The following is a 15,846-nucleotide window of genomic DNA, read 5'->3' as shown; positions in this document are numbered from 1 at the left end:
TTTGTGAATATATTGAACTTAATTTCTTTTTATCAAAGCTGCATTTTCAGCATCTTTACTCCAGTCTTCAGTGTGACATGATCCTTCAGAAATCATTCTAATTTGGTGATTTGCTGCTGAAAAAACATTTTTAATTTCTAATTATCAATGTCTTGTCATTATCAATTATCAAAAGTTAAAGGAAACTAAATAAATGCTGTAAATGAAAAAAAAAAAAAAAAAAAAAAAAAAAAATTTTATTCATCAAAATATCCTCTTGCTTAAACTCAAACACATGATTAATGATTTCTGAAGGATCATGTGACCCTGAAGACCGGAGTAAAGATACTGAAAATGTAGCTTTGCATCACAGAAATAAATTAGTTCTCTAACTATATTAAAATAGAGAACAATCATTTTAAATTATATTAAATTTACAATATTACTGCTTAACTGTATTATTTATCAAAATACACAAAGCTGTGGTGGGCAGTAGAAACTTTACCATACCAAAACTTACGAAACAGTAGTGTATGTTTGATATTTTACTTACTAGATCATTGGTTTACAGCACTTTGGAGAAGAAGGTTCACTCTGAGTCTGCTGATCTGCCACAGGCCATCATCGTGGAAGAATCTAGGAACAAAACATGCAATTTGTCACAGAGACCACAATATTTAGTATGCAGTTGCTGGTTTATTAGAAGGTTAAACAAGTTAAAGTACAGGTACAATGCAGAAAAAAAGAATACATAATATACTACAATTATATAACAATATGTTTTTAGTGTTAAGTAGTTACATTTGGATGTGAAAAGCTTCTTAAAATTACTATAATAAATAAATATTTAATTTAGCAAAATAATTTAACAGACACATGGTTATATAGGTTAAATATATTGTGTGAAAAATGCATATTAAGTTATTTTTATGAGCTTCTTCGGTTCACCTGTATTTCCTGCTTCTGTCAGCAGCTCTATTCAGACATTTTGAAACCTTGGAGCTTCCCTTCTGTTGTGGAGGCTTTATTTCTGTCCTCCTGAAAGAACATATTTTGTCAGTATGTGTTTACCTTACAAGATCAAGAAGCATTTTCACTTGTTTTCAGCCATTTAGGTTCAATAAATGAGCCTACTTCTAATAACCCACAGACAATCTGTCAGCAAAAAAAATAAATAAATAAAAATAAAAAAAGTTTCATAAACAAGAGCTCAATCTCTAGAGTTAGCATACCTCATCTGTGAGATGCTAACGAACTTTTTCGAAGACATTAAACCATTTCTACGAAGTAAATATTCAACAGAAACGAGTCAATTACAAGTAAGGAACAGTTATATGTAATACTTGTGTGATTTTAAGCACTAAACCTACCTAAAAGCAGCGACGACAACAGCACAGAGAGACGGAGTTTTAGTGTCAGGTGTCTTGCTGCCGCCCCGTTTCCATGGCAACCTCTCCAGCGTAAACTTAGATATTCAACATATTAAAATACGTCAAAGTCACGCAGTATTTACAAAAGTAAACATCTAGAATTGAAGCATTACATTATTAATCTAGTTTCATTTAATCATTATCCAATCATGAATTTAAAACAGATTTTTAGTTTAAAAAGGAACCGCAACAATAACGTTAGCATGGCTCACCGTAAAGACGGAGACTTTCTGGCAGCCTGAAACAGTGAAAAACACGATGAAAAACGTTAGTTAGGACAAAGCAGTGTAACACTATTGAAATAAAAACTAAAAACAAACTCTGAACTAAGCTTTTTGCTGCTCAGCGTCTAACGTTAGCTCGTCCCCTCAGAAAAACTACTGGAAACACAGTAATCCGTTAACGTTAGCTTAACAAGTAAAAGTTATTTGGAAATGAGCCCAATTCTCAAGTTGGGCTCAAGGCAAAGTCTTTTTACCTGTACTACAGTGCACCAAGCGCCTTATTAGTTATAAAGTGTCACGGAATTAAAAAAATAATATATTTTTTCCAATTTAACTCAAGTGAAAACTTACCTGAAAGCCACGGATGTCGCCGGAGGTGTAGCCATCTTTCAGGTGGGTTGCTAAGAGACGAATAACCGTACAAATTCAAACAGAAAAGTGCGGCATCGGCCTTCTGTCGTGAGCCGACTCAGAGCCGATGTTTGATGAGCTGGCAAAATAGAGCAGTGACTGAATTACACCCGCCTACGCCTGGCCGATCCTTTTTAGATCTAGAGTTTATGAGGCCGACGTTCTGTTCACGGGCCGACGTCGGCCCGACGTATGTGTGCTGTCTGGGTTGTCTCCCAGAAACTCGAGTCTTTTTTTGTCACGTCCGTAACGTATGTGTATTTCCCTCATTTAAAATATAAAACAGGGTTTTAGACTGAAACTTTTCTGATGTCTGGACTCTATTTTAAGGGGTTTCAAAAATATAAAGAGATGGTTCAATATATTGGTAAAGAATAAAATTTACGAGGATTTATATTTCAGGTTTTGACCTTGAATGTCACGTCCATAACGCTGGAATTGCTGAGCTGCACTTGAAGGCAGCATTAGTATGTGATCTCAACACTTCTGTCAAATGTCAAAACATTTCTACACCTGTGTGGCATTATTCATAAATATCATTCATTTCAGCTTTGAGAATAAAAACAAACCTGTTTGTTCCTCAGCATCTTCATGTTTGACTTCGAAAGTTTCTTCAATGTTTATGTCTTCGTTCTCCTTTTTGATGAATGCCATCTTTGTTTGTTCCTCAGCATCTTCATGTTTGACTTTGAAAGTTTCTTCAATGTTTATGTCTTCGTTCTCCTTTTTGATGAATGCCATCTTTGTTTGTTCCTCAGTATCTTCATGTTTGATGAATGTTTCTTCAATCTTCATGTCTTCACTCTCCTCTTTAATAAACACCATCTTTATAATGGTGTGTCACGTGGATCTCTGTCGATTCTCCAGTTGTTTTTCTGTGTGTTTGTACACTTTGTCCTGTTTAAGATGAGAATAATTAATAGAAAGAACAATCAAAGCAAACTAAATCTCTGGGTGCGTCTCAATCAGCTCATTGTTCAGTAGTCAGTGCACTAGTAAGACATTCAGAGAGTTAATAGACTTATAAATAAAATGTATAAAATATAAACAAATTACACAGAAGGTTCATATTTAGGTAGGCTATTTTTGTTTATATTTGGTATTCAATTATTTGTTTATAACAAACGAGTGAAATCACAACCGAGGATGATTTCATGGAAGTATAAATTATACTTCCATGAAATCATTCTCGGTTGTGATTTCACTCGTTTGTTGTTGTCGTTGTAGTCCGCGTGCCGCTGAATCGAATCACTGAATCATTTCACAAATGATTTGATTCAAATCGGATTCTGAGTCTTTCTCGTCACTTCTTATCATCACACGATTGATTCATGAAATAGACGTACCTTCTCTGTTATTAAAGGTCCCATATCGTCAAAATCAAAATTTCCTGGCTTTTTTCATGATAACTAAGGTCTAGGGGCTATCTAACTACCATATGAGTTTCAAAACAGTCAATCCACAGTAAACTGCACACAGCCTGCTTAAAGTAGCTGTTCATTTTCACGAGCAGCTGTGACTTCCGTAACGATGTGACGTCCGATCGACTCAAGTCACCGCCTTCAGTCACAAACCAACGTCCCACCCTCCTTTTGTCAAACCCCCAGACAACAACGCATCCATTCCATTGAGCAACAACAACAGGAAAACAAGTGGAGAAAACCCTGTTCAGTCGATAGATGTCAAGCTACGATCATTACACAGGCTTCAGAACAACGTTAATGTAAGAGACCAGCGGCACGTCAACTTCAGCCTCTTTCACACAGCGATTCCGGTAAATACACGGATAATGTGTCCCACGATTTGTTCCGGAATTGTTTAATTTGGTTCATTCACAGTTGTTTTCCGGGATCTGTGCGTGCTTTACACACAAACCATAAAGACATGTGACGTTTGGATGTGAGATGTAATGCGACGCGTACGTTTCACAAAACTGAAACTAACCTGAACAAACTGTGCTTCAGCGCTGATAGTGAGGAGCTGGCTCTGCCTGATGATCGCTGCTTCATTCCACTTTGCACGTAACATTATTTTTCGTTGTGAAGAGTCGCTTGATAACGTGCATCATTACTACAACACTGCCTTTAGGTTCTGGCTTTGGTTCACACAGTTCCCGTAATTTTCCAGAATCAGCGCGCATTGTGAAAGGGGCTTTACTAAAGCAACAGTTATGTAGCCTACTGCATTCGGTGTTTGTAAAAGAAAAAACATTAATGATCATTCTAAAATATCCTGTTGAGTATCAGCTCTCTCTATTGCTCTGAGCTCGCTTACAGCATACATGACCGTAGTTACCTGTGATTGGCCTGGCTGTGCGTCACTCAGAAAACAACAGGCCAATCAGAAGAGAGGCTCATGAATATTAATTAGATGGGCCAAAATCGACCTGTTTTTGACAGAGCTCCTAAAAAAGGAGCTGTAAAAATATATTGAGATGGATTTTGGCACTTATACCGCAAATATATATTCTTAAGGACATCAACAAATAAAATAAACCTCCAGAAATGTGTACGATATGGGACCTTTAAAGGATAACGTTTTAAGACTACTTTATTTAACACTAAATAAAGCATTACAACTTTATATTTAACAATGATACGTTCATTTATTTTACATAGCATGTAAATGCTTTAATTTGCATTGATTTAAAAACTTTAAAAGCCACAAACCTTCACGTGAATCACAACAGATGAGGAGCGCAGCGCAGCTTTATGACGTCACACCAGACCAAAATAAAAGTCCCATTGGTGCACTGCTCTCTAGAATCACAAACACATCATAGAAATGTTGTAAATAGAATAGAATTTCGCACCCATATGATGATGCATTTTTAAGTTATTAACATCATAAGTCTATTTATATTATTCTCTATTTTTTTAAATGTGCATTTATAACACTATGCTTTCTGTTTATATGTTTATACCATTAAATTCACATTAACTAGTTAATGCTGCTGTAACTGTTACAAAGAGAGTGTGATGGCAAATTTGATCTATCACTCTTTTGACTATAGTAATCAATCTTAATCTTAATCAATCAAAGTTTTTGTTGTTGTTTGTTTATTTATTTCTCTTTTGGAAAGTCATTGAAACACTGTCAGGGATTTTATTTTTATTTTGCTATTGGGGCAAATGAGGACACAAAAAATAGATTTGTCACAGTTTCCATTTACCACTAAATTTACTTTAATTTCGGAGAACCCTATAAATACAAAAAAAAGGTTCTATATACAGACAAATTCACGTAAGAAAAAAATGTTCATGTCAACCTGCATGCATTTTGTCAGTTACTTGCAGAGTTAAGAATTTGGAATGAAGGACATCCAAAATAATTTGTATTTGCCACAAGGACAGTTTCTGCTAGGATACTCCTCAATTTCTTCATCATACTTTCTGTAAAAAGTTGAGTTAAGAGCTTCCCAACTTACAAAGTTATTTAGTTTAGTAGTTTTCCAAACGTTCTGTTTTGGTTGTGGGAACGTGCTTTGAAATGTTCTAGAAATGTGGAAATGTCCAGTTTGTTTAAAGTTGCTGGTACGTTATCTTAAGGTTACCATAACATTCCTGCAACATTCTTTCCATCTCAGTTTCACTATAAATACAACGTTCAAAGAATGTTGATTTGTAATGTTCTAAAAACTTTAAATTGTCCAGTTTTTTAATGTTAGGACAACATTATCTTAAGGTTGTCATAATGTTCCTATAACGTTCCTTCTACTCAGTTTTATTATTAATACAACGTTCAAAGAACATTTATTTGGAAACCTTCCAAAAGAATTAAAATGTCCACATTCTTTAATGTTAATTTATGGATAGAATAATGTCCCTGAACCATGCTTTTAACTTAATTTTTTATTAACACAAGGTACAACCATCCCAATAACATGAATTTTTACAAAAATTAATTATATAAACTGCACACTTAAAATGTTACATTATGGTAATGATATGGTAAAAACTTGAAAAGAAAACAACGACAACAAATGATTAGTTCTGATTTACATTTAAGCTTGTACTGGGAACTCAGTCTATTTATATTTTAAGCTTAATCAGTGAGAATATGAGGGTGTGCTGGAGCCAAACTAGGTCCAGTCTCTTCATGCTCTGTCTGTAAAATAAATAGATTGACTTATGTTACTAATGGTGATATATTATTTCATAAGCATTCAATAATAACAGTGCAGCCACTCCCTAAAAGTTAACCCTTAAGTTGTTTAGTATAAGTATTATAATTATTTACTATAAGTAAATCAAACATGATTTAAAGGTAGCTTACAAATGTTATACAATGTAAATGTTGATAACACACGGTGCAGCTTCATTTCATGCACCGTAGATTCTTTTTCTTCCTTTATTTCCGCCTCTCACTCCGATTGGCTGACACATTATTGTTATTTTACCCATCGGTTTTAATTTGACTGAACAAACACAGTATATTTTACATGTTTAACTGTACACAGTTATAATGTATATGCTCTATATAAAATCATACATGTCATTCATGTTAAACAGAGCCCTTTGCAATCTTGTAAAGGAACCCACAAGAGACTGGGATAAGCATCTTGATGCTGTGATATTCAGACTTGCAAAATCTGGTTTGGACCTTAAAGAATTAGTCCCTCTTTTGGAATCTTAATTTTCAAGGCTTTTCATTAATCAGTTTCAGAGATATGGGGAACTCAATGCGGCTGCATGTCCAGATTGTTGAATTTTACCCATTTTCAGATGTCGAAAACCAAATATTGGTCACTTTGTGTACAGCTGATACTTATTTTATTTAAAGAACAATGTCCAAAGAGGAAATAGGCTAATGTTGAAATTAGAATTGTATGTTGTTTCCGGTCAGGAACAGTAGTCAACATGTTTGTTGTCAAGCACTTCTGTTTATCTGGGGGAAAAGAGTCATGAGTCTTTTTAATTTTTGACTGGAGTCTTCCTTTTAAGTAAATATTCTTTGTGTATGTACTATATGGGTCTGTTTTTTTATTTTACTTTTTAAATTAGCTCTGTTTTCAGATAACTTAAATTCAAATGGGCAGTATGTACATAGGTAATATTAATAACGGCATAATATTTTTAAGAATCAGAATCAGAAAGAGCTTTATTGCCAAGTATGCTTGCGCATACAAGGAATTTGTTTCAGTGTTATTAGCTTCCAGTACACAGAGACGCACAGACAATAAAAATAAGAGAATAAGAAAAATACACATATGTAAGCATAAATAGACCAAAAATAAAAATAGAAAATAATAATGATAATTGGTAAAAAAAATTGACAATAAATATGTATGTACAGTTGTGCTATAGGTGACAGGATGGAATACAGGGATGTGTTAGGATGGAGGTTGTAGCAGTAGATAAAGTCAGATTATTTCACACATTTTTGCACAATGGGAGGAACATTTTAACTGTTCATAAGGTGGATTGCCTGGGGGAAAAACTGTTCACGGTCTGGTAGTCCTGATCTTTGGAGCTCTGTAGCGCCGGCTGGATGGTAAGAGTTCAAAGAGGGGATGACTTGGATGTGAGGGGTCCAAAGTGATTTTCTGAGCTCTTTTCCTCACTCTGGATGTGTACAGTTCTTGAAGGGTGGACAGGGGAGCACCAATAATCCTCTCAGCAGACCGAACTATTCTCTGCAATCTTCTGATGTCTGATTTTGTAGCTGAGCCAAACCAGACAGTTATTGATGTGCACAGAACAGACTCGATGATGGCTGAGTAGAACTGTCTCAGCAACTCCTGTGGAAGGTTGAACTTCTTCAGCTGGCGAAGGAAGTACAACCTTTGTTGGGCCTTTTTTACAATGAAGTCGATGTGAGTGTCCCACTTCAGGTCATGGGACATGAAACATTGAATGAACAACTTGAATGTCTCCACTGTAGCCACAGTGCTGTCCATGATGGTGAGTGAGGAAAGTGCAGGGGGGGTTCCTCCTGAAGTCCACTATCATCTCTACAGTTTTGAGCTTGTTTAGCTCCAGGTTGTTGTGACTGCACCAGACAGCCAGCTCTTTTACCTCCTGCCTGTAGGCAGACTCGTCACCGTCCTAAATGAGGCCGATAACCGTGGTGTCGTCTGCAAACTTCAGGAGCTTGGCAGAGGGGTCTTTAGAGGTGCTGTCGTTGGTGTAGAGGGAGAAGAGCAGTGGGGAGAGAACACAACCTTGAGGGGCGCCGGTGTTGGTGGTGCGGCTGCTTGATGTGAATTTCCCCAGTCTCACCAGCTGTTGCCTAACTGTCCGAAAGCTGGTGATCCATTGACAGATAGGGCTAGGAACATAAAGTTGGTTTAGTTCTGTGTGTAGGAGTGGAGGAATGATGGTGTTGAAGGCCGAACTGAAGTCCACAAACAGGATCCTCACATAAGTCCCTGGTCTGTCCAGAGGCTGCAAGATGAAGTACAAGCCAATGTTCACTGCATCATCCACTGACCGGTTTGTTCACTGCATCATCCACTGACCGGTTTGCTCGATAAGCAAACTGCAGGGGGTCCAGTAAGGGTCCGGTGATGTCCTTCAGATAAGCCAGAACCAGTTTTTCAAACAACTTCATGACAACAGATGTTAGCACCACAGGTCTGTAGTCGTTAAGTCCTGTTATCTTGGATTTCTTTAGAACAGGAATAATAGTTGAGCGTTGAACAGCGTAATATTTTTAAGAGGTTTTATATTTTATATAAACGTTTATGTATAATAGTTTGTGTGTGTGTGTGTGTGTGTGTGTGTGTGTGTGTGTGTGTGTGTGTGTGTGTGTGTGTGTGTGAATGTGTATGTGTGTAGTCTCTCATCATCCCAACTGTACAGTATATACAACAGTTCAGATTGGTCTCATCGGTAGTCTTTTATCTTCCAAGAGCGCAAAACCACAAAGTGCTACAACGTAAACCACAGAAACTATTGGTTAGTAATAGATGCAATGAATTCTTCAAAATTCAAGATGAAATCGGAACCCATTAAACCACTGTAGAAATGATCATGCAGCATTTATGACTTGTCCTCTAATACAATCCTTTAGGAATGGTTCCAAAATGTGATTATTACAGCCTTCCACAAAGCTGCAAATGTTAGTGTTAGAAGTTAGCAAGTAACTGATGTGTGCAAATTAAACCCATTCACTGATGTTAAAATGCTAACAGTGTCCTTTATTTTGCTTCCTGTTAGCTCTCCCTTCAATTCATGATATACAAATGTGAAGTTTTTAAATTGTAGACAGAGCAAACACATTGTCCATAGTCCATATTATTCCTTTCATGTTCATGCATTAAGCTCAGTCCAATACAATATAGCTAGTTGGTATGGTAAAGTGTACCATGGACAAAACACATTGATTTAAAAATTGAATTAGAATTTATATCATTGTAGGAGCCCTGTATTGGATTCTTGTTGAAATTCTTTAGGATTGTTTTGACAAGGGAACATTTTTAAGATTCTGAAAGGGGAATACAGGTCCTTCTCAAAAAATTAGCACAGTGTGATAAAGTTCATTATTTTCTGTAATGTACTGATAAACATTAGACTTTCCTATATTTTAGATTCATTACTCAAGTAGTTCAAGCCTTATATTGTTTTAATATTGATGATTTTGGCATACAGCTCATGAAAACCCCAAATTCCTATCTCAAAAAATTTGCATATTTCATCCGACCAATAAAAGAAAAGTGTTTTTAATACAAAAAAAAGTCAACCTTCAAATAATTATGTTCAGTTATGCACTCAATACTTGGTCGAGAATCCTTTTGCATAAATGACTGCTTCAGTGCGGCGTGGCATGGAGGCAATCAGCCTGTGGCACTGCTGAGGTGTTATGGAGGCCCAGGATGCTTTGATAGCGGCCTTAAGCTCATCCAGAGTGTTGGGTCTTGCGTCTCTCAACTTTCTCTTCACAATATCCCACAGATTCTCTATGGGGTTCAGGTCAGGAGAGTTGGCAGGCCAATTGAGCACAGTAATATCATGGTCAGTAAACCATTTACCATTGGTTTTGGCACTGTGAGCAGGTGCCAGGTCGTGCTGAAAAATGAAATCCTCATCTCCATAAAGCTTTTAAGCAGATGGAAGCATGAAGTGCTCCAAAATCTCCTGATAGCTAGCTGCATTGACCTTGCCCTTGATAAAACACAGTGGACCAACACCAGCAGCTGACATGGCACCCCAAACCATCACTGACTGTGGGTACTTGACACTGGACTTCAGGCATTTTGGCATTTCCCTCTCCCCAGTCTTCCTCCAGACTCTGGCACCTTGACTTCCGAATAACATGCAAAATTTGCTTTCATCCGAAAAAAGTACTTTGGACCACTGAGCAACAGTCCAGTGCTGCTTCTCTGTAGCCCAGGTCAGGCGCTTCTGCCGCTGTTTCTGGTTCAAAAGTGGCTTGACCTGGCGCCTGTACACGGTGGCTCTGGATGTTTCTACTCCAGACTCAGTCCACTGCTTCCGCAGGTCCCCCAAGGTCTGGAATCGGTCCTTCTCCACAATCTTCCTCAGGGTCCGGTCACCTCTTCTCGTTGTGCAGCGTTTTCTGCCACACTTTTTCCTTCCCACAGACTTCCCACTGAGGTGCCTTGATACAGCACTCTGGGAACAGCCTATTCGTTCAGAAATTTCTTTCTGTGTCTTACCCTCTTGCTTGAGGGTGTCAATGATGGCCTTCTGGACAGCAGTCAGGTCGGCAGTCTTACCCATGATTGCGGTTTTGAGTAATGAACCAGGCTGGGAGTTTTTAAAAGCCTCAGGAATCTATTGCAGGTGTTTAGAGTTAATTAGTTGATTCAGATGATTAGGTTAATAGCTCGTTTAGAGAACCTTTTCATGATATGCAAATTTTTTGAGATAGGAATTTTGGGTTTTCATGAGCTGTATGCCAAAATCATCAATATTAAAACAATAAAAGGCTTGAACTACTTCAGTTGTGTGTAATGAATCTAAAATATATGAAAGTCTAATGTTTATCAGTACATTACAGAAAATAATGAAAATAATGCTAATTTTTTGAGAAGGACCTGTACACAATGGGCCAACCCACTTTGTACAGCGGCCCATGGAAAAAACACATCATGCAAGCGCTAAAAAACCCATCATGCTGTTGGCATGTAAAAACTATGTATGTATACACACACATACACACACACACACACACGATATATATATCTGACCGGCCCACATTAAAGAAAATAGTCCAGCCCCTCTGGCATTAGCCAGAATGTCATGCCTATATCCAGTTGGAACTGAAACGCTGTACCCCCTTGAAATTCCCCCTCCTGCGTCTCCCCCATATTCAGCTCTTTATATAGGCTTATATATAAACCTCAATGTGCAAAATTATTATTATAAATATTGTTGGTTGTAGTATATACTTTTATAATGATACTGTACAGTCTGTAGTCCCTATTCTACATTTTCTGTGGTACACCAGTCAGGAATAATGGTCCTAATTTCACTGTATGCAGAAAAATACAAAGACAATAAAGGCTTTTAATTCAATTCCATTTAAAAGCTTTATTTAGATATTTAAACAAGGCCCAAAACATCATGGCTTTCTACTATTAAAGCTAAAATTATTTTTTCTTATGCAAATACAATTTATTGAACACAAATGTTGTTAATAAAATATAACAAGTAAAGATAATGTATTAATAAAAAGGTAACATTTAATAACGACTAAAGGCAAAACTATCATTAACTATTAAAAGTAAAAGTGAATACTTAAGAGATTGATCTCTCTCCTACTAATTTACAAGTAGGGATGTGTATACATATACATGCCAGACCAGCCATGTGTAAATCTGCCAGAGATATACACAAAAAACATCTTGTGTTTTCAGAGATGCTGATCGACTAAATCTCTTGTTGCAGTGTGAACACTCATAAGGTTTCTCTCCAGTGTGGATCCTTTAGTGTATTTTCAGATAACGGTAAAATGTCTTGTTGCAGTGTGAAACTTAATAACTTTTCTATCCAGTGTGAATCATCTCATGTGTTTTCAAATGTACTGACTGACTAAAACTCTTGTTGCAGTGTGAACACTTGAAAGGTTTCTCTCCAGTGTGGATCATCTCATGTGTTTTCAAATGTATCGGCTGACTAAAACTCTTGTTGCAGTGTGAACACTTATAAGGTTTCTCTCCAGTGTGGATCATCTCATGTGTTTTCAAATGTATCGGCTGACTAAAACTCTTGTTGCAGTGTGAACACTTATAAGGTTTCTCTCCAGTGTGGATCATCTCATGTGTTTTCAAATGTACTGACTGACTAAAACTCTTGTTGCAGTGTGAACACTCATAAGATTTCTCTCCAGTGTGGATCCTCTCATGTATTTTCAGGTCTCCTGATGTACTGAATCTCTTGTTACAATGTGAACACTCATAAGTGTGGATCCTCATATGCAGTTTTAAATAAGTTACTGAAGTAGAAATCTTTTCACACTTGGAACACATGCATTCTCTCACACCAGTATTTATATTCTCATATACTTGCAAACTTTGTAGATGCCAAAAACTCTTACCACACAAATGGCATGAATGTGGCTTCACCTTTGTATGAACTTTCAAGTGTTTCCTCAGACTTGAAGCCGCTAAATACACTTTACCACATTGATCACATGTGTACTGCTTCTCTCTAGTGTGGATGTTTATGTGCTCCTTAAAGCTTGATGAGTGTGTAAAACTCTTCCCACATCGATCACAAGTGAATGGTTTTTCTCCAGTATGAATTTTCATGTGACGCTCAAGACCTCCCAGGTGAAAAAAAAATATACTTAAATGCAATTAAAATACACTTAAATACCCGCAAATACATTTTTAGTACATTGTTTTTTTTTGTGTTAAATAAAAGTTTGATGGTTATACACTATAAATTTACTAATTAAAAGTATGTTTATACTTCAGTAGGACTTTAGTACACTTGACAAAAGTATACTAAATACCAGTAATACTTAAATAATTTTTTAGTGTACTACAATAAAGTACACTACAGAAAAAACATCCAAAAGAGTTTTATTAGTGTGTTTTTCAAAAGTGTGCTTTAAATGCTTTAAACATTAGTTGATTTTTAGTACACTGTTTACATACTAATCTTGAGTTTAAAATAAGTTAATATATAAAAAATCTATTAGTAATGTATTGTAGTAGAAGTACATTTTCCCAAAAGTTGTACTTAAGTACACTTAATATGAATGCATTATTATCACTAACACTTAAATTGATTTTGAGTGTGGTAATTTTAAGTTTACATTAAATTGATTTTATTAAAAATCTATTAGTAATGTATTGTAGTAGAAGTACATTTTCTCAAAAGTTGTACTTAAGTACACTTAATGTGAATGCATTATAATCACTAACACTTAAATTGATTTTGAGTGTGGTAATTTTAAGTTTACATTAAATTGATTTTATTAAAAATCTATTAATAATGTACTGTAGTAGAAGTACATTTTCCCAAAAGTTGTACTTAAGTACACTTAATGTGAATGCATTATTATCACTAACACTTAAATTGATTTTGAGTGTGGTAATTTTAAGTTTACATTAAATTGATTTTATTAAAAATCTATTAGTAATGTACTGTAGTAGAAGTACATTTTCCCAAAAGTTGTACTTAAGTACACTTAATATGAATGCATTATTATCACTAACACTTAAATTGATTTTGAGTGTGGTAATTTTAAGTTTACATTAAATTTATTTTATTAAAAATCTATTAGTAATGTATTGTAGTAGAAGTACATTTTCCCAAAAGTTGTACTTAAGTACACTTAATATGAATGCATTATTATCACTAACACTTAAATTGATTTTGAGTGTGGTAATTTTAAGTTTACATTAAATTGATTTTATTAAAAATCTATTAGTAATGTACTGTAGTAGAAGTACATTTTCCCAAAAGTTGTACTTAAGTACACTTAATATGAATGCATTATTATCACTAACACTTAAATTGATTTTGAGTGTGGTAATTTTAAGTTTACATTAAATTTATTTTATTAAAAATCTATTAGTAATGTATTGTAGTAGAAGTACATTTTCCCAAAAGTTGTACTTAAGTACACTTAATATGAATGCATTATTAGCACTAACACTTAAACTGATTTTGAGTGTGGTAATTCTCCCAGGTTAAAAAAAAGTGCACTAAAATACACTTTATTTAAGTATACTTAGTACACTTTTCAGTAATGTACTAAAAGTACTCTATTTTCGCACACTAATTTTGTACTTATTGTACTAAAAAATAGTATTAAGTATATGTTAAGATAAACTTAATACCATCTAAGTGTACTCAACTGTGCTATTTTGAGACACCATGAAATTGAACTAAAATGTGCTTTTAACATACTATATCTGTATTTAAAAAAATATATTTAGTTACAACTAGAAATACACTTGAACCCTACTTTTGAACATTTATAAATATATTTATGACTAATTTAAAGTATAGCAATAATATATTAAAAGAATATACAAAGTGTGAAAAAAGTGTGCTAAAATTCAATTTAAGTACACTTAGTGCACTTCCCTAATGTACTTAAAGTGCTCTATTTTCGCACACTAATTTTGTACTTATTGTACTAAAAAATAGTATTAAGTATATGTTAAGATAAACTTAATACCATCTAAGTGTACTCAACTGTGCTATTTTGAGACACCATGAAATTGAACTAAAATGTGCTTTTAACATACTATATCTGTATTTAAAAAAATATATTTAGTTACAACTAGAAATACACTTGAACCCTACTTTTAAACATTTATAAATATATTTATGACTAATTTAAAGTATAGCAATAATATATTAAAAGAATATACAAAGTGTGAAAAAAGTGTGCTAAAATACAATTTAAGTACACTTAGTGCACTTCCCTAATGTACTTAAAGTGCTCTATTTTCGGCCACTAATTTTGTACTCTATATACTAAAAGTTATTCTTAAGTATATGTTAAGATAAACTTAAGATCATCTAAGTGTACTCAACTGTGCTATTTTGAGACACCATGAAGATGAACTAAAATGTGCTTTTAACATACTATCTCAGCATTTCCAAAAAATGTATTTTGTTACCACTTCTAATAGGATTGAAACATATTTCATAAACCTTTAAATATACTAATTATACATAAAAAATAAACTTACTGATTATTTAAAATACATGAATAATATATAACAAATGTATACAAAGCGTATTTATAATGTATTGCCCAGATATTTTTATCAATAAAAAATACACTTGTTGATTATTTAAAATACATAAATATATAACAAATGTATGCAAGGCGTATTTATAATGTATTTCCCACATATTTTTATTACAAAAAAAAAATACACTTGTTGATTATTTAAAATACATGAATAATATATGATAAATGTATACAAAGTGTATGTCACGCCCTTGGACTGTTTGTCTTGGTTTTTCCCAGTGTTTCCCCCATTGGACTGTCTGTTTGGTTTCTCCCATGCCCTTTTTTGGTCTTCCTGCTCATTAGTGTGATCCCCTCCACCTGTTGTTGTAATTATCTCCCCTTTATAAGTTTGTTTGATTTCCTTGTTTCTTTGTCCGGCTACAAGCGTTACACCTATGTTCCTTCGTTGTGTGCGCGTCTTCTCCCGCCATTCCTGTCTATTGTTACTCTGCCTGAGGATTTATTGAAGACTTTTTATTGAAGACGTTATTTTTTGCTTTCCTACACGTTTCGTGACAACGTTTTTATAATGTATTGCCCATACATTTTTATTCATTATAATACACTTATTAATTAATTAAAATATATCAATTATATATAATAAATTTATTCAAAGCGTAATTATAATGTCT

The 15,846-nt window shown here is 34.7% G+C and overlaps 1 protein-coding gene across 1 annotated transcript in view; it reads right to left on the bottom strand.

Moving 5' to 3' along the window:
• Positions 1-536: 536 nt before the first annotated feature.
• LOC141332990 (uncharacterized) overlaps positions 537-15,846 on the bottom strand; it is a 28,299-nt gene continuing 12,989 nt past the window's right edge. The window contains exons 11-15 of the mRNA XM_073837944.1: positions 12,576-12,710; positions 8,208-8,430; positions 1,985-2,034; positions 1,622-1,647; positions 537-615 (exon numbers count right to left, since the gene is read on the bottom strand). Of these exons, the coding sequence (XP_073694045.1) occupies positions 537-615; positions 1,622-1,647; positions 1,985-2,034; positions 8,208-8,430; positions 12,576-12,710 (513 nt within the window). The remainder of the gene's footprint in view (positions 616-1,621; positions 1,648-1,984; positions 2,035-8,207; positions 8,431-12,575; positions 12,711-15,846) is intronic.

The sequence above is a fragment of the Garra rufa genome, chromosome 4 (genome assembly GCF_049309525.1).
Source record: "Garra rufa chromosome 4, GarRuf1.0, whole genome shotgun sequence".
Lineage (NCBI taxonomy): Eukaryota > Metazoa > Chordata > Actinopteri > Cypriniformes > Cyprinidae > Garra > Garra rufa.
Note: the sequence above shows the minus strand (reverse complement) of the source record. Positions and strands in the feature narration are given on the sequence as shown.